This window comes from Amphiprion ocellaris, chromosome 23 (assembly GCF_022539595.1).
Source record: "Amphiprion ocellaris isolate individual 3 ecotype Okinawa chromosome 23, ASM2253959v1, whole genome shotgun sequence".
Classification (NCBI taxonomy): domain Eukaryota; kingdom Metazoa; phylum Chordata; class Actinopteri; family Pomacentridae; genus Amphiprion; species Amphiprion ocellaris.
This window is the reverse complement of record NC_072788.1, coordinates 8703612-8726299: the sequence shown is the minus strand read 5'-3', so window position 1 is coordinate 8726299 and position 22688 is coordinate 8703612. Positions and strand designations below refer to the sequence as shown.

The 22688-nt window shown below is 43.4% G+C and overlaps 1 protein-coding gene across 10 annotated transcripts in view; it reads left to right on the top strand.

Moving 5' to 3' along the window:
• Positions 1-22688, top strand: part of LOC111567537 (nuclear factor 1 B-type) — a 66299-nt gene that overhangs the window by 4203 nt on the left and 39408 nt on the right. For all 10 annotated transcript variants that reach the window (XM_035947476.2, XM_035947477.2, XM_055007522.1 and 7 more), the window contains exon 2: positions 865-1396. In XM_035947476.2, coding sequence (XP_035803369.1) covers positions 865-1396 — 532 coding nt within the window. The remainder of the gene's footprint in view (positions 1-864; positions 1397-22688) is intronic.

Genomic DNA, 22688 nt, shown 5'->3' with positions numbered 1-22688 from the left:
AATGAAATATTGTGTTGAAAATATTTCCACTAATATAAATCTGAATCTCCTATATTTTGATATTAATTTACCATAAAAAATCTTTACTTTAAATTAAAGCAGAGATTTTATAAGTAGGCTGAATTTTAATTTCACTTGCTAACCTCAAGTTTTTGGAATGAAGCGGAGCAAGTGCCATTCCATGTGCTAACCTCAACACTTGAAATAATTTGGCACCAACTTCTTTCCGAGTCCTGCGTCAACCTTTGCAAATACCTTTCACCCTTTTGGTTTTGTTTGAAATGCCGCCTTCCTCCTGCGCTTGTGTTTTAATTGCGTTTTGTACATGCAGCCCGTACATGAGGCTGTGTGCTTTACGATTGCAGAGCGGGAATCTTCCGTAACTTCCCTTTTTTGCATCCCACGCGGCCTCCCGGCTTATCCTCGGTCCTTAGTAGACACGGGATAAGTTCACAATGGAATGTGGATAGTTTGATAAGAGAAATGCAACTGTGAGGGGCGCATGCTCTCTGTAGCAGCAGCAGCAGCAAGGGGGTCCTGCTCAGAGCCGCGAGTGCATTCAGTCACAGGGTTTGGTGCTATTGTAGTGCTGGCAGTTGATATAAACGGTGGAATTTCCTTGTCATACCTGCAGTACATCCAGATACATCTTGGATTGTAAAACCAGTGTTGCTACATGAAGAGAAACATCAGCTGCCAATAATATTATGTGACTGATTATGTGGATTTTTTTTTTTTTTTAATTTGTGGTCTGACTTCCCTTCTGCCTCAGATTAGCAGCTGAATAAACCCATGTTTCTTCTCTGTGTTTGATGACCTGACTCTTCTCTCTTCCCCCCCTCTCTCCTCACTCGGATGCTGCAGGATGAATTTCATCCCTTCATCGAGGCACTTCTCCCTCATGTCCGTGCCATCGCCTACACGTGGTTCAACCTCCAGGCCAGAAAACGCAAGTACTTCAAAAAGCACGAGAAGCGAATGTCCAAGGACGAGGAGCGCGCGGTGAAGGATGAGCTTCTGAGCGAGAAGCCCGAGGTGAAGCAGAAATGGGCGTCCAGGCTGCTGGCCAAGCTGCGTAAGGACATTCGGCAGGAGTACCGGGAGGACTTTGTCCTCAGCGTGACGGGCAAGAAGCCCCCGTGCTGCGTGCTATCCAACCCGGACCAGAAGGGCAAGATCCGCCGAATCGACTGTCTGCGGCAGGCCGACAAAGTTTGGCGTCTGGACCTGGTGATGGTCATCCTCTTCAAAGGCATCCCTCTGGAAAGTACAGACGGCGAGCGCCTCGTCAAGTCTCCACATTGCACCAACCCAGCACTTTGTGTCCAGCCACACCACATAACAGTATCGGTCAAGGAGCTGGACTTGTTTCTAGCATACTATGTGCAGGACCAAGGTAGGTTCAGACTCACACTGTGTGCGTTTGTTTCACCATGCGTGTGTGAATGATGGCTTGGCAAGGTCAAGGGTCACATGTGTTCCTTCTTGGCAGTTTTGCTGAGACTGGCTGAAAGCACCACTACATTTGCCAGACAAATAAACATGATGGTCAGTATGGCATATACACAGCATACATTTTTAGGTTTAGGCTCATTGCTAAACAAGAAGAAAATGTGCAATCAGTGTTAAATGTGGAACATGTTTTAACCCTCGTGTCGTCCTGCAGGTCAAAATTGACCTTGTTTAAAGTTTGAAAATGTGGGAAAAAAAATCTATTTTCACAGTGAAACTTCTATTGTAAACATTTTCAACATTTTTGGGAAATTTTTGAAAATTTTTTTGGTAGAAAAAAATGCTAAAAAAAGTTTCTTAAGAACATTCACAAAAAAAATCAACCAAAATCCAGCAAAATTTGCTGGATTTTGCTAGATTTTTTTTGTGAATTTTCTTGAAGAAAATATTAGAAGTTTTACTGATATACATGTAATCACTATAGATATTTTCAGGATTTTTTGGAAGATTTTTACTCATTTTTTGAAAATATTTACAAGAATTTTCTTGCCAAATTTGGGGGATTTTTTTTTTAAAAAGTAAAACTTTTAAGGGAAACTTTTAAGGAATTATTGGAATTTTCTTCCTAAAGGTTTTGCAAATTTTCAGAAATTGGAAATTTTTTTGCTGAATTTTTGGATTTTTTTTCAGACAAGGAAACAATATTTTTTGGTGCCTGTAAATGAGGACAACGGGAGGGTTAAATGTGTCTTTGCTCTGCTGTACTCCAGCAGCAGCTCCAAATTATGTTTGCTAATTATTCAGTAGCTACAACTCTGACAGGATATGTATTATCTCATACACACACACACTGCATACTTATTCTGTCTGAAAATCAAGTAGTGACATTTGCATAAAGTTGCAGCATAGACTGGTTAAATTAAAATAAACCCACTCATCGTGTATTTTTATTGATCTGTGCCTCAGTATCCAGGTTTGCTGTGTATTAAAAACATATTCTTAAAAGCTGAGGTTGTCCCCGCATTGTTAAAAAAAACAGCCTTCTTCCCTTTAGCCCCAATACATAATGTTCAATACATAATTTTAAAACTCTTCTGTTATCAACCAAAACTTGTACTTTTTGTCTTTCTAATATAAATCTAAAGTCACATTGCAGGTTAGCGCTGAAGATATGAGTGTGTTTAATATTTTCCAGAAGTTCCAGCTTCCAACTTGTATTGTGTCTGTGTATAATGTTTGATTGTATTTGTGTGAAAGTGAAACTTCTGTGTTTTCTTAATTCCTGAAAATCAGGTTTTCCTTAGATGAAAGCCGTTTTGCGGACACAGTGATGTGCTCAATGTGAACACCGAATCGTGCCATTTTTTATTTTTACTTTTTAGCACAGTGTGTTATAAGAGGATAAAAAAAATTGGCTGCCAGGTAGAGGAATAGGTTTTTTGACATGCACAATTTTTTTGAATGAAAGTGTTAAAATCCTTTTACAGAATTGACAGAATTTAATTACTGTAATTTAATTTTTCCTTTGACACATCACTGAAAGACATGGCACACACTCATTAAACCGTGGCTTTCACAGACACATTTGAGATCATGTCCAGCACAGGGAATTTCAGCCAAAACTGAAAACTGGAAATTTCTTTTTTTAGAAAGCAGCTTGGCATGGTCTGCCATCAGGGCTGCAAAGTGGGAGATTCTTAACCGCAGTTTGAAGACAGAAACATCACATTTGACCCTCATAATTTAAAGTTTAAGACAATATTTTTATATAGATGCCATTAATTGTTACTCGGACAAACCTTTCAAAATTAAATTTATACGTCCTGCAAAACAGGGTTGTGCAGCATGTAATTAAATTTCAGTCATTCACGTCTCACAGTTTTGAACTTCCTCCCTTTATCTGGTGACACCACAGGAATTCCCCCTATAGTGTTCCATGGTGAAATTCCCTCGTATTAAATCTATTGCTACGACACCGAACAACCACCAACCCGTTGCTATTGAGGGAGGAATAGTGGTATAGCTAGCTCATTATCATCAAACCCTGAGCGCCATTTTGTGTTTGATAAGTGCCAGGGAAAGCAGAAGGCACAGCACAGAGACAATAATGGTTGCCACTGGCACCGGGGTTGGCATCAGACCGTCTTTTGTGTCTTTTGTAGGATGCCACCGCTTCTCTGGTTTGCATCTGCTGCTTTTTTTAACTGTTCAGTACCAATTCGAGAATGCCTTTTTAGTGCTGTTTTTTTTTTCACAATATGCACCATTTATATGATAAGTTAGTTCTTGTATTCGACATTATATGCGGCATTTCACGTGCTGTTATTTTAGGAAAATGCGACTGCTGAGAGAAAAAGAGCAAGTTGATGGCAAGAAAATTCATTTTAGTGCTGGAAACGAATGCTGAACATAATGTTCTGTTTCGCAATTCAAAAAATGCGCTTCAGTTTAGGAACGCTTTGCAGCTCAAAGCGATTATTTACCGTTGTCCTCAAAATTTCTGTTGATTGAAACTTTGGCAAATGCAAAATAGCATTCTTTTACCCGAATCACAGACGGCCATGTTTTTTTTTTCCTTTTTAGTTTTTGCAAACTAAAGCGTCTTTTCCTTTTCTTTAAGTTACCAAGCAGTGCCCAAATCCTGACAATGCAGCCATGTTGTGGTAGCGTGCGGCGCGGCGCCATTTTGTTTTACCCTGTGCCAGGGAGGCAGGCAAATCACCAGTAATGGTTGTTAGAGGTTTGGAGGTTGGCATCAAACTCTCTTTGTCTGCTTGCAGCATGCCTTTGATTCGTTGGTTGGCATCCGCAATGCAGTGGGCACGTTGGAAAGTTTTTTGACAGTGGCAGAATGGAAGCCGCTGCCTTTGTTCTGCTGCAACTGCACGAAACAAACAAACAGAATCAAACACAAAGAAACTAGCAAACGGCTCCGGCCGAAACAAAATCTGCTATTTGTGCGAACTGTTAAAAAAAAAAAAAAAAAAAAAAAAAAAAAACGGGTTCGGACTGTGCTTTTTAATATTGCTCCCTCTGTCCTGCTTGCTTCTGCTGCGTTGTGTGATTGCATAAGATGAATTATTTTGCTGCCGCTATTTTCTCAACAGTATTTTTTTCCTTAGTTTTTTCTGTGCCAGAAAACCAAGTTCGGAGTGTATTTGTTTTCGATTGCGGCGGGTTGCTGCCTGAGAAAGGTCGGCGGGTTGGCAGTGAGTGTCCTGAGTGAATTTTGAGAGGGCACTCAGCCCCCTTGTTCTGGGGCACAGACGCGTTTAGCCAGGCAGGGCTGTAGCACCCATGTGCATGCCCAGATGAATGCCCGCTGGGAAGCAGGCTGGGGGCTGGGAGTGGGGGTTGTGGCATCCATTGTGCCAACTGGCAGGCCGTGTTCAATACAGGGCCCTGGCTTCTCACACTCACTGCTGCGGTGCTCCGATGCACTGTTGTGTCGTTATCAGATGAAACGAGAAGTGCGATTCTTTTTGTTTTTTCTTTGAATCATCACCTCTCCCCACCTGGATTCATATTTTGCATATCCAGTCTGACAGCTTGATGGAATAGTTGTAACAAGGCATGTAGATAAGCATCGTGTTGGGACATGTCAGAATTCTGTGGGATTCGTTTGTCTTTGGTTTTTGTTAAGCTGCACATCACTATTTGCTCGGGATGTAGTTTTTGTACTCATTGAAAGTTATCAGTGCTGCCTTCAGTTGTCTTGTTCTTCATACACATGGAAGCAATTAATAAAATATGAAATGAAATAATTAAAAAGAGATGCGATTAAGATCCACAAGTAAACCAGTTGAAGGATTGTGGATAAATCTTGCTTACGTTTTCCTCAACTATATCTAGTCAAAATGAAATTGAAAATTACTACAAGGAATTGTGAGTTTTCTCATAACAGTTCACTGCTGAGGTAGTACAACGGGAGACTGAAGAAGTCAAGGTCAAGCAGTTTTCCCATTACTCTGGTGCTGAAAGTTAACACAGCCATAAAACATCATTACCTTGACTTTTTTCTTCCACCCCTTCAGTAATGTAGCTTTTTTTTTTCACACTGTCATGACAGTTTGTGGAAATGGACGGATTACGTCTGAATACCCGCCGCAGTGTTAATGGAGACCTTGTTTTACTATCGTCAGACTTAACCTCTGCCCCTGGGGTCGTGACCTTTGCAAAGAGATGTGGCAGGGTGTCCTCTGAAGTTTAATTGAGCAAAACAGATCAGTGTAAACGCGCCCTTGCAGTCTCGGGGCACGTGGAGGAGGAAGACTTTTTGCCTGGGGGTGGTGGTGGTGGTCAGGGGAGGTGGCGGAGATGGGGGTGGCTGTTCGTAAGCCCCCCTTGTTGACCTCCTCAATCGGGGTCAAACCGCAGCGGTCGCAGGATCACCGGTGGTCTCTTGGCAACTGTTTGTCTCCACTCCCCTGCCACTGCTTCTGGTCTAGCTGGTGGTCCCTTGGTTCACTGGCCTAAGTGAGGGGGAGTAGGCACCACCGGCTCCCTCCCGCACTGCGTCACCCCCCACTCCAATCCCTCTGGCCGGGTTAGTCTGGCTGGTTGCTATCTTCAAGACTGGCCACTGCCTGCTCTTCACGCTGCATGGGGTGGCTGTTTGCATCTTGTTTTCCGCCTGGCTGCCTCGGAGGCTTTGGTCAGGCGACCAGTGTGGAGGTCTGACCTTCTGGGTCACAGTGGAGGTCTGTGACTAAGCACAACATCTAACCCTCCCTCCCTGAATCCCCTTATCCTTCTCTGCCATCAGGAATCACCCCTGCGGCACGCTGCCCAGCCAAATGACTCTCTCACTCCTTCTCTCTCCCAGTCTCTTTTTCTTTTCTTGCTGCCTGGCTTTCCCTCAAGCCCGAGACTGCGACCATGACAGCTGTCCCAGGCCCAGGCGCTTGGCCAGAGGAACGGTGGCTGGGTTCATGCCAGAAGTGTGAAACAAAACTTGTTGTCAGCAGACAGCAATAAGAACACCACTGTTTGACTTTATTTGAGTCAAGTTATTCAACTCCCTTTAATTTTCGAATTTGCCTGGTGACATGATATTGTAAAAAGTCTGGACAGCGGTTCTTTTGGAAGCTGAGTGGAATTTTATTCTCGGACATGAATTTTAACAGTGAACATTCAGAACAAACTTAGCAAGATCGTAAAATTCAAATCCTGGGAAAAGCCTCAACCAATGATGCCAAAGCCATATAGAAAAAGTCTTCACAGTGAACTGCACAACCCTGCGCTTAGCTTTCATTCTAGCTTCCTTATTAGTATGCAATAGAGCCTGCGGTGTCTGGCTACCTCTCTCTCAGAGCCATAACCTATCGAACACATTCTCTCAATCTAATCCACTTAGAACTCCCTCCCAGCTTCACCGCTTGCCTTATTGATTTCCGCTTCCCACTAAATGTCTTCCCGATCCTTTTTCTCTTAACCCGGGAGCTATTTATGTTTTGCAGTGCAGTCTTTCTTTCTTTCTTTCTTGCTCGCTTTCTTGCTGGATTTCTTTCACTCTTAATGTCTTCACTCCCTCTCCAGGATCTCTGGTTGTTTGTGATCTCCATCCGACTTTCCTCTGCCTTCTTTCCCCTCCTGCTCTTTCTCAAACACTATCCTGGGTGCAGTGCAGCCAGGTTGCCTGGCTCAGTATGAAGCTTGTGTTATTAGCAGCGGGGCTTTGCTCGAGCACATACCTCAAGGCTTAAACAGGCCGTGTTACCTCCTTAGCCCTCTTTTGTGTGCCATGTGTACATAAATCTCCATGGAAACAAGGCAACTCGGAGCAGAGGCCACTGAGAAATGTGGATGCTTTCTTTCTCAACAAAATTTACAACTCTCTCCTTTGCTCTGCTACAGTGTGTTTAATTTGCCTGTGTCACAGTTTGCACTGTTGCATCCGTCAAAAAATGGGACAAGGCCTTTCTTTGGTATTGTAAGGCACATGTATTGTGTTGAAAAGGCTTTTCTTGTGTATTTCAGCAGGAGACTCAGTTTTGCGTTTGTGGCTGCACTTGGTTAAGGACTGCAGTTTGTGTCATTAGTCTATGGTTAAGATCTCAGCTTCCCCACACTTTCCCAGGCTTTTGGGGAGGACCCCAAATGCATTTCAAATCCCCCCGAGGCCACTTGACTGGAGGACCAGCACCTCCCACTCCTCCCGGATAGATTCCCCACCCCCACCCTGTCTGCCAGTCCTACCAAATGAAGACAAATGGGTACATTCACCCCCATCCCAGGCACTACACCGTACCTCACTGTCCTGCCTTACAAAGCAGGCCCTCCCTGCTGCCCGAGCTTCTCCATCCAATGGCTGCCCTCTGTTCTTTGCCATCATAGCAGCGTAACAGCAAGAAAAACTTACTGTTGTCCCATCTGCCTGCTAGGCTGGTCATGTAAGACAGCAGTGAAAAGACGGATAAGAAGGTTCAGATGGGAGGCACAAAAGTCTTAGATGGAGAATTTGTGTGAAGATGTTTTCTGACCTTTTTCTCAGGAGAAAAGCAAGTATCAGAGTGAGACTTCCATGCAAAAGCCAGTCGCCTTTAGCCAGGATGGAGTCTTGTGAACAGTCAGTGAAGGGAAGAAAAAACGGGAAGGGGTAGTAGGTGGGGTGCTATGGGGAACTTTGGGCAGGGACAGACAATCAGAGTGGTTGCCCAGGAGACACTAACTTCTCTGTGCAGCACCCCCCACCCTGCTTTGCCCCATCAAAGTCTTTTCAGTCCAGACAGGGCCGATCAGTGGCCCAGAGTGATGGTTGTCTCTTCTTTTGTCTGGCGGTACAGTACGGCCCATCACTGTGACGGCTCGACGAGACCTGAGTGGGACAGAAAAAGAAAGGCCCGCCATCGCAGCGCTGTGCAAAATGTACTTTTGGGTGGGCATGTTGTTGTTTGGGGTGGGGGGGCCGAATCCCTAGAGGATTTCTTTCTAATGTCAGTGCGGCGGGTCAGAGAGGGGATATGGTGTCTGGGGCTTGGGAATGGCCTGCTTGGGACGGATTCATCAGCACCCCATTGAGTTGTCAAAGCTCGCGTAAGAGCTTCCACTCCTCCCTCACATATGTCAGGTTGACTCTTAAAAAAGATCCCAAATTCAGAAACCAACTGTCGAACTTCAGAAGATGCTTTATATTCAGTGTAATAAACAATACAGCCCCCAGTGAGACAGTATGAGTGTTATTGACCCATACAGTAGGAAAAGTTATATAGTGGCAGAAAAAGCAAGGAGAGCAGGAAGAAATAAGTCATTTACATTTTTAGTACTTACATAAACATGCTGTGTTTTATGAAAGACAGCATCTTAGAGCAGTGGGACTGTAAGCGATTAAAGTGAGCCATATAGAGGCAATGACAGGAGGAGAGGAAATATGGGTGCCTTGTTTGTAGCACATCTGAAGTTCTCTAAACCAGAAGTTGTTTCAGATTTTATACAGACTTACAACACGAAATTCATACAGCAAGTAAAAGGAGAACAAAACAACAGAAAAATCCATCTTTCTCATATATCTTCTTTGGAGATTTCCACATGAATATAAGAGAATTAAATTAAGACAAGGCATAAACTCAACGTTCACAGTGAACAACCTAAAGTAGAAACTCCCAAAAAAACTCAGCCACTGCCAATTTATGGGCAGAATTATTTTTGGCTTTGCTACTAATCTAAACCCTAAAATTGACAGTTTATTTAAGTATTCCTTTTTGCCATAACTTTTTAAATATGTCATTACATGTGATTTCATACATTTAGATGATTTTCACCCAATAGGAATAGCTGTGCCTATAAATTCAGTAATGATGAAATCGTTTGGCCACTATGTGTTAGGAACAGGCTCATCCAATGCTGTGTGGACCCTGAGATTAAAGTCTGCTGCAGTGCTAACAAGATGGTTAATGAAGCCCGTTATTTTTCTGGGGAAGAACAGCGCTTGTTACCATGGTGTCTTCTGAAAGCCTATGTGATCTGGCCTCCAATAGCTTAAATTCTTCTCAAATTGGCCTCCTCTCTCCACCGGCACAAGGCTCCAGCTGGAAGTTTAACTGCACTGACTTTTAGGGAATCCTTCCAAAATTTAATGCGCAGATGCAAAAATGTACACATGGAGGCACATGTTTGTGCTCCCATACACATGCACGTGCAGAAAGCCATCATTACATACATGTTACATTATTGCTCACCTGCACTTTGGGCCAAAAAGCTGCATTTAGATTCAATGAACGGCAACTCCTCTGTGCTCTCGCGTCTGTCGGGCAAAAATTGAAAGTGAGAGTCCTTTAAAAGCTTGTCCCGGATTTACCAAGTCAAGATTGTAATTAGGCCTCCAACATGTGCGCATACCTACAACCCACAATTACATTGCGGATTCTCACCAAAAAATAACTCTACTCCACCATCCCTCTCTTAAACCTCATGGCGTAGCTTACATTGCCAAGGAAATCTGGCAAGCAAGAGGTCGTCGGGCTATAACAGTCACTAGTCCTCTTGTTATCTCCGTAATATCCCACTCATGTCAGTCTAATAAAACACAGGCTCTGTCTAATTTGAGCTTTGCCCAACAGGGCCATGATGTAATAGCAGATCTTGCCTCATAGTTTTCATAGAATTGTTTACAACCTGTGGTCTGGAATCTCTACTGGCTTAACATAGCGTTTTGAGCAGTTATGATAACGACCCTAGTTGACCCACAGATGGCTAAATAAGTAATGCCCAAACTCATCATCTCTTATGGGATCCCAGCTGAGTCTGCTCGGTGTTTCCCAGGAACATCTTCATCTGCTTATACAGGTCTGTTTTGCAAACTATTAGACGCTCACCAGACATTTTTTCTCCCTCTTTTCTGTAAAACTTCTGGCTGTAACTTGGGTTGCCATGTGTGTCTTGTTAAGGGCAGTTATGACAAATGGCAGCAGCTGTACAAACTAATCTCTCTGTAGCTTTCACACATGGCGCCCAATTAACAATGGACCACTGTGGGGCCCTAATCCATGGTGCAGCCATCCTCTGGTCCCGCTTGCTGAGCCAACAGCCCCAGGAGAGTCTTCTCCTCTGCACTCCTGCTAGCCAGCCTCTAACTCCATTCAGATGGGAGCTGGTGAGCACAGCTTCAGTTGGAGATGCGGTGGCCATCTTGTTTGTTTCCATGTTGGGAATCGTGGTTCCTGATGCTGAAGGGGCCTGGGTTTTATATGTCGCTTTGGAGTTCCTTGGGATTGGGTTGCAGCCCTGAGAGAACACACTGCATCACCAGGCTCATTTGAGTGTTTGGACTCTCAAATGAATACATTCAGCTTGTGTGTATGGATTAAAATACATGCATGCAGACACAGTTAATAGATTTAGTGAAGTGGTTGATGAACAGGGGATTGGAACTGTGTTTTTCAGTGTGTGTCTGTGTGTGTGTGTGTGTGTGTGTGTGTGTGTGTGTGTGTGTGTGTGTGTGTGTGTGTGTGTGTATTTGTGTGTTATATAGCTTCCCTGTCAGTGGGCATATTTCCAGTAGTTGCATGATGATGAACTGCTGTTTCTCGGGGCCTCGGATAGCTCAATGCACTGTGTAATGGACTTAAAGTGCAGGGGAAGAGGTCTGTACATATAGCATTCCCTACTTCTGCAAATTTATAGCATAGTATACTGTATGAAGGCAAGGGAATGGTCGCCTACAGTCTTTAATGGCTCTTTTTTAACTTTGGAAGTATGCCAACATTGCAGCTTGCATACATAAACAAAATCCATCCACTTTCCCAGGAAAACCTTCAATGTGTGAAGTCCTTTTTTGTGTGTCCAGGAGCACGTCAGCAGCGCTTTACATGACTTTATCAAAGTATCCTTAGTGCAGTTTTCATTTACAATTTGATAATTCCTAAACTCAAATACTGTCAGAAAACATCACTTGTATTCAGTGTGAATTGTTGTTTCCATATTTCCTTCGCCCTTATCCAAAACAAAGCCACAATCGGTAGTTTGGGACTCAAAAGAGGGGTGTTGAAGGGTCGACGGCCATCAGGAAAGCGACGCAGGCCGCTGCCAAATCTATGACATGAATGAAACAAATGGTTGAAGGAAAATGAAAATGGTTGGGGTGTGATCTCTGGCAGGCAGTGCAAAACCAGTGCCAACTATTATGAATGGGAAACTGCTGCTGAGCTAATGAAAAAAAAAGAACTCACTTTTTTCATCCACCATCCAAGAATAATTAACCACGGGCAGGCCTTCTGGTGAGGGTGGGGAAAGCCACAAGACACTTGACTAACATCCCACTGCAAAGGAGGACAGTGACACACAAAGAGGGGGCGAAGGAGACGCAACAAAAGGAGGTTTATTGGTGGACAAAGTAGAGTTTTAGTTACTTTTAGCTCCGAAAAGAGCACAAATGAAACTAAAGATGGTAATTCTTTGAACCTATTTACTTAATTAATGGAAGGTTATTAAAAAAATAATGTCAAATTTGCACATAAAAATGCTTTATCATGTTACTTATCTGTTGATTACATCTAACATAAAACATGTTTTATTCGCCCCATTATACAGAAATGCACATGATTGCTGGCATGACTGATCATAACTCTTTTAAACTAACTTAGGCACTCACATGCACTTATCACATTGCAGTTATGAACACACTTTTAACTCTGGAAGTGTTTGCGGGTGGGTCTGCAAGAATCTCTGGGGATCATGTAGTGTACTGCCAAGCTGATGGGATTAGTTGACAAATCAATCACTTCATCGAGAGTTATTTTAGTTGATTAATCGGCAATAATTTATGAAGCCATAATGTCAAATACTTGCCATTTTCAGCTTCAAATGTGAGGATTGAGGGTGCTTTTTCTGTTTTGACATCTTTATAAGTTCAATATGTTTGAGCTTAAGCCAGTTGGTGGGCCCAAAAAAAGTGATTTAGAGACATTTCCTTGGATTCTGGGAAATTATAGGCATTTTGACATTTTGTAAGAAAATAATCCATCAAAAAATAATAAATCCATGATGAAAATAATCCTTTGTTCCAGTCCTAGTGTACTGCACTGCTCTATCTCTTACAGCCTTCTCTCGTGTAGACAGGATGACATGATGGAAAGAGCAGAATGGGGGCCAGATGTACGTTTATATATAGGACCTGACAAGGGTACAGGGCATGACACCAGGCAGAGGCGTTGCATATCATATGTACACTATCACGTACACCACATCCCATAGTGATAAGGACTATATGTACTGAATGTAAAGCAAAAAAAAGAACAGCTGCTAATGATGCATGATGTCCAGAGCTTCATGATGCCAGAGGGAATAATGCTGGGAGAAGGTGCAAAGGCTAATTACAGGAGTTAGAGGGTGTAATTAAACAACACAGACTATAAAAGTCCAAGTTTTTACTTGCGTTTTTTGTGTTGTGTTTATTTTTTTCTTACTGAGAGGCCCTTAGGCACAGACTTTATTTTAATCCATTAAACTCGCCCTGCAGCCAAGAACAGCGATATTGTTTTTGTTTTAGCGCTAAACCTTTTTTTTTTCCAGTCGGCATCTTGTATGCCATCACCCAAAGGGGTGACAAAGCACGCACTGTTTAGAGGCAAAAGCTCAAAACAAAAAGTGTTTCCCCATTATGGCAATCAAAGCAACGTTATCAACGATCACCATATTCTCACCCTGAGACAGAGAGGAGAAGAATGCCCCATTGACTGATACTGCCTGCTAGCCCAGTCGCGCTGATCTCCTGAAGAAAAGGCCAGTGTCGCTGGTGGACCCCACACTCCTCCCAACCGCCTCCCCTCTCTTTGGCTTCTTCCCGCTATATATGTCTCAATACTTGGGGGGGATCTTGGAAGGGGGAGCAGAAGAAGGCTGCTTGTGTGTATTGTCGAAGTGCTGCCGGGAGACTCTATCCCATGCTGGCGGTGTGTGTGTGTGTGTGTGTGTGTGTGTGTGTGTGTGTGTGTGTGTGTGTGTGTGTGTGTGTGTGTGTGTGTGTGTGTGTGTGTGTGTGTGTGTGTGTGTGTGTGTGTGTGTGTGTGTGTGTGTGGGTGTGTGGGTGTGTGTGCGTGTGTGTGTGCGTGTGTGTCGGGGTGGGGTAGGGGGGCTGAAAAGACGGAGCCGTCACCTGCCAGACTGCTGGAATGTTAATGCCATGGCTCTGATAATTGGATTTTGTACACACCGTCTGTGAGGAACGTCCAGCAACTTTCCCCCTCTTATTGTTCGACCTAGCCCTGGACCCTCAATAGGGCTTGTCTATGTTTATACAAGCACTCACGTCTCAATAAAGACTGTTTACAATGTGTGTGTGTGTGTGTGGGTGAGTGTGTGTGTCTGTGTGTGTGTGTGTGGCGTTGGACTTCTGAATCACAATTGTATGTGACAGGGAGACTGAAAATGAAAACAAATGAGCGTCAGATTATCGAAATTTGGCAAATCTTTAAGATATTAAGAGATTTGTTGGGTCTTAAAGGGGGATTTTTCCAGATTTTAGTGGTTTTGTACATACTTGGATTAAAGATTTTTCACAATAGGATATTCAAACCTCCTAGCTCAATGATTTTTTTTGCCATCCCACCACTCTAGCACCATGCCTACATGCTCTAAGCTTCATCCAGAGTCAAAGGTAGGCACACCCACTTTGAGGTCAAAGGTGAAGAGGAAGCGCTGCCTATTGGTGGAACGTGTGCGAGGCGTACATGATCTCAGATCATTAGGGAAGTTATGGCTCTTGTTTGCGTTGAGGGGAGCCTGGAATCAGGCCGAGAGCTGTGACGCACTGGTTTCCCTCTCCCTGGCCTCCCATGCTATTTCCACCCAGGCTGCAGCGGCTTGATCTGGTTAAACGTCTCGGCTGCACTGACCTGAATTCCTCATATTCACCTCAGAAGACCCTTGCCTTAGCCAACCAACCATCTTTTTTTCTGTCCTTGTAGTCCTGCTGTGCAATGAGCATATGCTTTGTTTGTGTATAAAAGTTCCTTCCTCTACATAAGGAAGCTACATTTAGAAAAGTTACCCTATTTCCAGCTGCAATTCCTCTGAGCAGAACTGCTAGAAAGAATGACAGAGGTTTTTCTTTTGGCAGAGTGACTTGTTGTGATTAGGTAAACAGCCCCTAATTGTATTTAATCTGTGTTAAAATAAGGCATTTGGAACAATTACTTTGGTATGTTTACCAAACAGCTGTTGTGTGGATCGTTTTTTTTTTCTCCACATTTTTCGGAGATATAATGGATTTGGTTCACCTCGTTGGTTAGTGGGAAAATAAGATAGGCGCTACATTAACTTATGCATGGGTTTGTATTCAGGCTTCAACTGTTACAGAAATAACTGCATAAAAATCTGTTTAGTTTGCGTGAGATTTCATTAAATTTAAGTGGCTTCGGTTAAGGTGCCAGTTTTCCATTTTGTGTCATTGCAACAGTGTACTCTGTGTAGAAACACAAAATTACAGTTCATTACCTTAAATATAGTGTTTATTTATAGCACTATTCTTACAAAGCAATATGTTTAAATAAACTGTCATCAGCAGGTTATTTGCTAGAGGATGTTTTTTTTTTTTTTTTTTTTAAAAAGCAGGCAATTAAGTTGCATAAGTTAATTCCTGCTTTTGTGGTGGTAAAAACAATCATAAAAAATCTCTTATGCAAGAGAAAAAAAAACAGAGTTTCATAATAAACATTCTCAGTATGTATACAGAGAAGTATGACTGGTGCAGGTAGGAAGCCTCCATATTCCTCTGCTGTCCTGGTCTTTTCCCTTGAACCTGCCAGTAGTGTGCTGTTGCATAAACAATGGTCTGCGCAGCCACCTTTGGGCTATTGTAGCCTTCCTCAGGGCTGAACTCTGGCCAAGTGGATGTTGTTGCAGGAGACCGCCCCGCAGCCAAACACACAAGCCAACCAGAGGCATCCGTTCCAGGAGGCAAGCGCTCACTGGACGATACCGGAGGATAGTAGTGTTTGACAGCTCTTGGATCGTGCGGACGGACCTTGACTTTGAAATCTAAACAGAGAGCGATGAGTTGGACGCAGCCTCCAGAATGACGCATTCCTTGCTAATGTCACAACTAAAATGAAACTGGGGGATAAAGTGCTTGTGTATGTGTGTGTGTGCCTGTGTGATTTGACATGCTGCTTGTGTTTAGTATTCATAATGAGGTGTTGCAAAATGCATGCTCTCTGCATATCTTGCTCGACTCACACACCACCTGTATAAACAACAGTGCTATTGCGAAATGGTTCCATGAAAAGGCTCTTCCCGGGCTTGTTGTCAGAATGAGGTCAGCGAACACTACTCTTTTCTTTCTCATTCTCTCGTTTCCCTCCTTCTTGCTGCCTCTCTTGCCCTTCTCTATTAGTTGTCCTTCTGGAGAGCAGGAGGAATAAAGCCACTGGATCATCCTCAGGGCACCTCTATGCACAGACTCAACAGTTTTGGAGACGTTTTGTTATTTCTCTAGCATAATCAACGAACAGCAACCCAAAAAGGGTATTATTTTGTTAAATCCAACAGACATTTATTTCATGTTTTGTTTCATAACTTTTAAAATGTTTCTCCCAGAAAAATGTCATAAGAATTACTTGGAATATGTCGGACAGAAGGTGCTTAAGCAACAGTGCAATTATTACAGCAATCAGGACATGGACATTGGGGAGTCCTGAAGCACTGTTGGATCCACTTGTATATTTTCTTTGGTTGGTAACGGGGATGGGAGGGTTACTATATCTGAATTCTCACTGCATGACATCATTTGACCCCCATTTTACTCCATCACGGCACAAAAGCTTGCTCGGGAGACGTAAGAGGAGTTCACATGTATCATATGCTCGGAGTCGAGGAAGCCGCTAATCGCAGCCACCCCACCAAAATGCTGCGCTCCCAGAGGCACTGCTGGTGGACCGCGTCGTGTCTGGAACACTGTAACAGGATCTCCAGAGAGGAGCACAAAATGGGTGCATTGTGTCTAAGATTTGTCCAGACAAACTCAGATAAGGAAACCCAACAAGGGCGAGCCGAAGGAGCTGCCTCTGTGACTTGAGCAAATAACCTTTAATCTAGGTCACAGAGCAAGATAGGGGGGCAACGGTAGCCTAACTACCAGCTATGATATTTGCGGTGATGTAAGTGATAAAATGAAGGTTAATGTGGTCATTCCTGAGACCAGCTGAAGAAGTGATAAAGGCCCTGGTTCGATTGCTCATATGGTCATACCTACCAAAGTTATCAGTGGAAGAAGCCTTTTCATCCTACACCCAACTAGTTGATGGAAAAAAGTAGTTTGAATAAAGCATATTACACAGATGTCAAATCAAATTCAAGCGTAAGACTCGTGTGGCAACTTTGGAGAACCTCCTACACTGTTTTTTCCCCCCGAAAGGCCCAAACCTTAAAGTAAAAAGTAGTATTTAGTTGATTTCCCACTGTGCCACAATACACTGATTACAGCGGCTGCCCGACAGAGCCCAGTTCTCTTGGCAGCCATAACAAGACCCATACATGTCCGCCCATAGCTGCGGCTGTCTTCCCCCCTGGGGCTGCGTCTGTCTCCCCCTGGCCACATCTCCCTGCACGTCCCAAAACGGTGGACGGGTGAGGCGGGAGACGGGGGACACGGAACCGGTTTGCTACACGGACCATATGTGTCGGCAGACCACAAAACACTGAAGCCATTACTTGGCCCACTCTTGTGAAATTGAAAGCAGGAGCCAGTAACAGCAGCAGCAATAGCTAGTTTTGGCTGAGTGTATGGGGGCAGTGTTAGGAAAGCCCAGTCAGATGGTAGTGCTCATGCTGACTTGTTGACGGCAGCAGGCTGCAGACGGCTGATGTCTTGTTGTCATAGTGCCAGCTCCTCCCTCTCATGACTTCTCAGTGATGATGCTTGTCTGCTTCTCTCTGTTTCAAATTTGCTAATGTGTCTGCATGTGTCTGTGGTTATTGAATCCCTTAAATGGGCTAATAGAGCCCTGCTAATACTGCCTTTTGGTTGTTGTAATATTTTTAAATTTGGAAATCTTATGCAATTACATGTTAGCTAATATAACAGAGTAAACATGTCATTTGAAGTATTATCTTTATTCCGGGATGTTCTGATGAAGATGACTATATCTAGGCAATATTTTCCTCCAGTCAGTCCAACTACTAATGGAATCGTACCAAATGCAGGATTGCATTACATGTGCTGAAAGCATGTATTTAAGCAACACTGTCTCATGTTCATATTATATTATAATCATGAAACGTTCACCCAACCGCCGTGTCACTGCAAGCTGCAACACTACTCTCGCCCCTGGCATTTTAAAAAAAGGCACAGTAAGAACAGGATCCTATTGGCGTTAGCTAGTTGCCCCCAGTATTCAGCTTTCTTTAAATCTTTGTGCTGCCGTGTGTCTTGCAGGAACCGCTTGCATCTAATGCATTAGTTCAGGGTATTGTTTTACATGCCGCATACATCATGCATTGTGATTGTTGGTAATTTATGTGCAAGACATGATGACTTGTGGGAAATTTACTTTTTTGGAAATTTCTCATGTGAAAGATACTGCACTGGTGGCAGCTGGTTGATTTTATTAGTGATTTATTGCTGGAAGTTGTGTTCATGCTTGAGCATTAACAGGCTTTTATTCACCATTCCGTCTTTGCATATGCATGTATGTTTGACTCCGAGTTTGTCGTCTATTCTTAACTTAATTCCTTTCAGATGAGTTACCCATGGTGGCTCACTTACTCAACTCGGCCGGTCTGGTGCCACTGGTTTTAGGTAGTATCTCGAGGCAATAAAAGGGAACATTTACTAACACTCTTCCCCACTGATGTCTTTAAGGTGGGTTCCTATTCTGTTGTATTTGGTGTTTTGTAATGTATTTATTTATTTCTTTATTTGGTTGAATGGCGGGTGTTCTTAGGATAAGGGCTCATGGAGAAGACTTATCTTCAAGCGCACGTCTGTCATCTGCTGCTGCAGACAGAGTGCTCTTTCATTCGCTCTAGTGAAAGAGGGTTCCAGAGATTTAAGGGCCAGCATTGTTTGTGCTCTGCGATGCTTAATCACTTTTGATTGGACACCATATTAAAACTTGGGCTCTAGACGGGAGAGAGGCTCTTCGTCTAAAACAAGTGCCCGTCCTCTACAAAAAAGCGCCGCTGCCTCACAGGGTGGATCACGAGGACAAAGACACAGAGTTAAGCCAAGAGACGGATGAGATGACAATAGATGAGAGTGAAGGTCTTCAGCAAAGTGAAAGTTAACACTGAGATACTAACAATACTACTTGCAAAAGATATGCATATTCTGTTTAAAAATAAATTCAAAAAATGTTTCCTCTTACTGAAAGAATCACACACAGTATAATGTTATTTTTTAAAGCAGTATGCAATCTTAGAGGTTCTGCAGCTTTGCCTCCAAAGTCTTATCTTTCCTTGAGCTCAATGTTTAAGATGGCGTCTTATTCCTAAAGCACTTCACTTTCCCACACACCCCCCTGCACTCCATTTCACTGCAGCACTGATTACACATAGTGTTTACATATTCCATAGAGCACTGTGACAGAGATAAACTTCTCCTGATGCTTATCCCCTGGCCACAATGTGGAAACCACTAAGATATAATGTAAACCAAACGTCGCAGCTGCCCTTTCATGTCTCAAGTGCCAGTTCTGCGTGCTGAGCGAGAATTTTGAGAGCTTGGCTTTAAGTGGCATTGGTTAAATTGAAGTTAAAACCATCTTACTTTTTTCCTTCTTTTAATGATGTTGGCAAGCTGCTTTCATGAGTGTATTTTCAGTCTTTTCACGTGGTAGTGCAGAAATACTACCGTGGAGGTGCCTCGACTGAAAAGCATCACATCTCAGAGGATTTTTCCAGCAATATACATGTTAATACTTTAACCAGCTCCTCTCTCTTTCTTGGTAATCGATTGTGCAAAGTTTGAGCAGCTCGTGCTGGTAAAGAGGAGTGTTTGACATACATAGTTGTGAGTTTTGGGAGTGAATATTTGTGGCAAGGGATAGGCGTTTGATATGAAATGTGATTAATGAGCCACACATCAGTGCAAGAGGGGAGTGTTCCCCATAAAGTAGGTTTTAGGATTATACAGAGGGCTGCACTCAGAGGACTTCTTGGCATTAATTGGCCTGTCTCTCCTGTGGCTCCAAGTATTGCTGTCACTCTCCTCGGCAGACTGCAGTTTGTGCACGTTATCACTCTTGAGGTCCTTCGCAGTAAATGTGTCACAGGGAAATTGCGCCAGCCTAAAAATACCCTCGCATCGTCTCACATATGGATTGCTGAGTGTCTTGGGCTCAAGGCTCTCAGGACCCCGTGCTGTATTATTCCCTGCAGGAGTGAAGCTCAACTGTCGGAATCACTGGTGCGTGAAAATGTTGTTCCATCTACTTACCTTAGACAGAGGATTCACTTTAAACATTCTCCTTTGTTGACATAGACACGCTCCATGTTCACAGTCTCCTGTCTATAAGGCCCACCTGCACCACACCCTTGTTATCTGCTGTGCTGATGACACTGAGTTCTTGCCGCAGTACTAATGCTGAGGATACATAAGGATTCACAAACTGTCACACTAGTACAGTTGAGTTTACAGAACAGACTGTACTACTTTTGCCAAGGTTAACTAAGGGAAGTGATGTTGCAATCTTCATTATGAAAAGTGCTCCGTCTAGTCGAGCCGGTTTGTTATGTGTCTCAGATCCTTCTCGGTCAAATATCATGATTTAACTTCAGTAGTTTTTGAGTAAATACGCAAAGGTGCTTTAGTTACTGTGGTTGTCTTCACAGCTTTGACAGACTTGTGTTCTCTCTGCTCTGCTTTGGCTCTGAGTTGTCCCCATGAATCTAAAACTAATCCACCAAGTGCGAGCTCATCCCTCTTAATTTGTTTGCCCGCTTTACATCCATGGAGATGTTCTCCAGTGACATCTAAGCCATCACGTTGACAACCCCAAGTGGCGTCTAATACTGCGACTGATTCTCTTCTATAGCCGCTTTGATGCTCCCTTTATTATGTCGGATGGGGCTATTTTTTTCCCCTCCTCCCCTTGTTTACGAAAGAGGCCCACGATAAGGCCTTCCGCGACCAAAAGCTGAACTTGCAGTCTGCTGCTCGGCCACTTGGGCAAAGCTGAGGCCTACTTTAATCAAGACATGAGAATGACCCACTTCATCTTATGCTAATTTGTTTTTTTTTTGTTAGTTTTTTTTTTGAAAATGAGCTGAGATTGACTGTGGCGAAATGTTTTTGGTCTCTTTAATAGGCTTATATCAAAGTGAAATATGTGCATTGAAGCAGGCTATGTAGACATAATTCCTCTGTGCCTTTTGCTTTTATATACCCTGTTTCCTTCACTCAGTCGTAGCATTGAATCACGTTGCTTGGCTGTTTGTATGAAAGCAGGCCTAAGCCGTTGTAAAGCAGAGAAGTGGCCTTTTTACGAGGTGCTAATGGCCTGCTAATTCTTGGGGAAAGGCAAAGTGACCAATTCATTTAGCTGAGTGTTTACTACCTGTTGCCCTTTGACCCCTTTCTGTCAGGGTGAAATCAAATGCAAGTTGTTGTTGAAGTACAAGTGCCATATTGACATTCTTCTCTGGCACATTGACTTCACAGTCCAAAATGCTGTGCACCATGACACATGCAATTACGGAGCATTGCAGTGATTTATGATTATAAAATGATCTAATCAATCGCCCATTATAAAGTAGGACGACACATAATTATGACAGTTGTATAATCTCAGCCGTGAATTGCTGGTGTTTAGCCTTTGTGAGACTTTGTCAGAGAGATAGTTGTACTATGGGTGGATGTAATATTCAGTTTGAATTGTCATGCAGATTAAAAAACTGTACTTAATTTTTCTGACAACACACCACTATAAACTGTGACCTCAGAAGTTGAGGATGAGCATGGATGAATCAGCAATTCTCTGACACAGTTTCAACAATAAAAAGTTAATGTTTACTAGGAAAGTTTGGTTTGCTGCAGCGCCGTTGGACTAAATGACATTAGACCGAACCGTGCAGGTGTTGTGAATGTGTCATTTTCGTAAGGTTTTGCTCATAAAAGTGTTGCTATATATGCGATTTAATTAGCTAAAAGCCTCCCTTCTTTCCAGCGAACCTCTTCAGATATATTTACAAGGCCTTGTTGTCTTTATGATTTCCTCTGGTGAAACGTTCGTAAATAGCGGTGGATAAAACGAGAGGTGATTTAGTGGCCTCGTCACAATGCGCCCTGCTCCGACGGCCGCTTCCTACCTTTGTGTGGTCGAGGGCTCAGGGGTGCGGCAGCGGATACATGGCCCGAGTCCCGGCAGCCTCCGAGGAGGGAAGGAAACCTGGTGTCAAAGGCGATCGCATGCTGCTTCTGTTATCCGAGCAACAGACACTGACTCAGAAACCTAATGCGTGGTTGACGTACTGTAAAGTAGATGTATAAAATGTTTTGGCACGAGTTTTTAATAGTTACACAGCATTAATGGGGGTATAAAACATTTCAGAAAATTAAAGCAGCAGGAAAAGCGGGTCCAGTGGAAACCTTGTTGCGTGTCGACTGCTCCTGCATGGTTTCTTTCTCCTGCTCCTCTCTGCACAGGCCTCTCCTGTAACCTTGAGAGAAGCCTGCGCAGGCCCCAAGTTCAACGAGTGCATGAGGCATATTTTCGCTGAGCGTGCTTGGACCGCCCCACTAAACCCCTCGACCCCCCACCCCCCCGCCCTCCTCACCATACATACAGCTTTTTTTTTTCCTCCCCTCCTCCTAAAGAGGACTCCCTGTAGGCCTCGCCTTTCACAGCGCCTGCAAAGGAAATACATTATGTGTAAAAAGAATTCCATATGGTGTCATACGATCTGTGTAATTCTCTCTCAATTGATAAAAAAGAGTCACCTTGTATGGACAATTCTGTCCTTTGTGAAAGGTACTGTGGCTTCTGTACAGTACGCACAGCTGTGAAACTGACTTTTTTCAATCACTCAAGCAAATCTTTTTACAGTTAAGATACGTCATACGTCCAAGTAATGTTTTTCACCAACTGCTTACGCTTGACATTGATGTACTGTTTAATTAAAAGTGCTAACTGAAAAAAAGCAGTTGAACCAGCTCAACGGGGAAAGGTTTGATACAAAACAAAGCACCGCTTCCCTCTTCCGTGATAAATACCTGGAAGTCGGTTGTAGCCAGTTTTATGGAGGTGTGGCTGACATCAGCTGTTGCAGTTTACAGTGAGATTGCCTGTCTTGGCTGTGGGGGA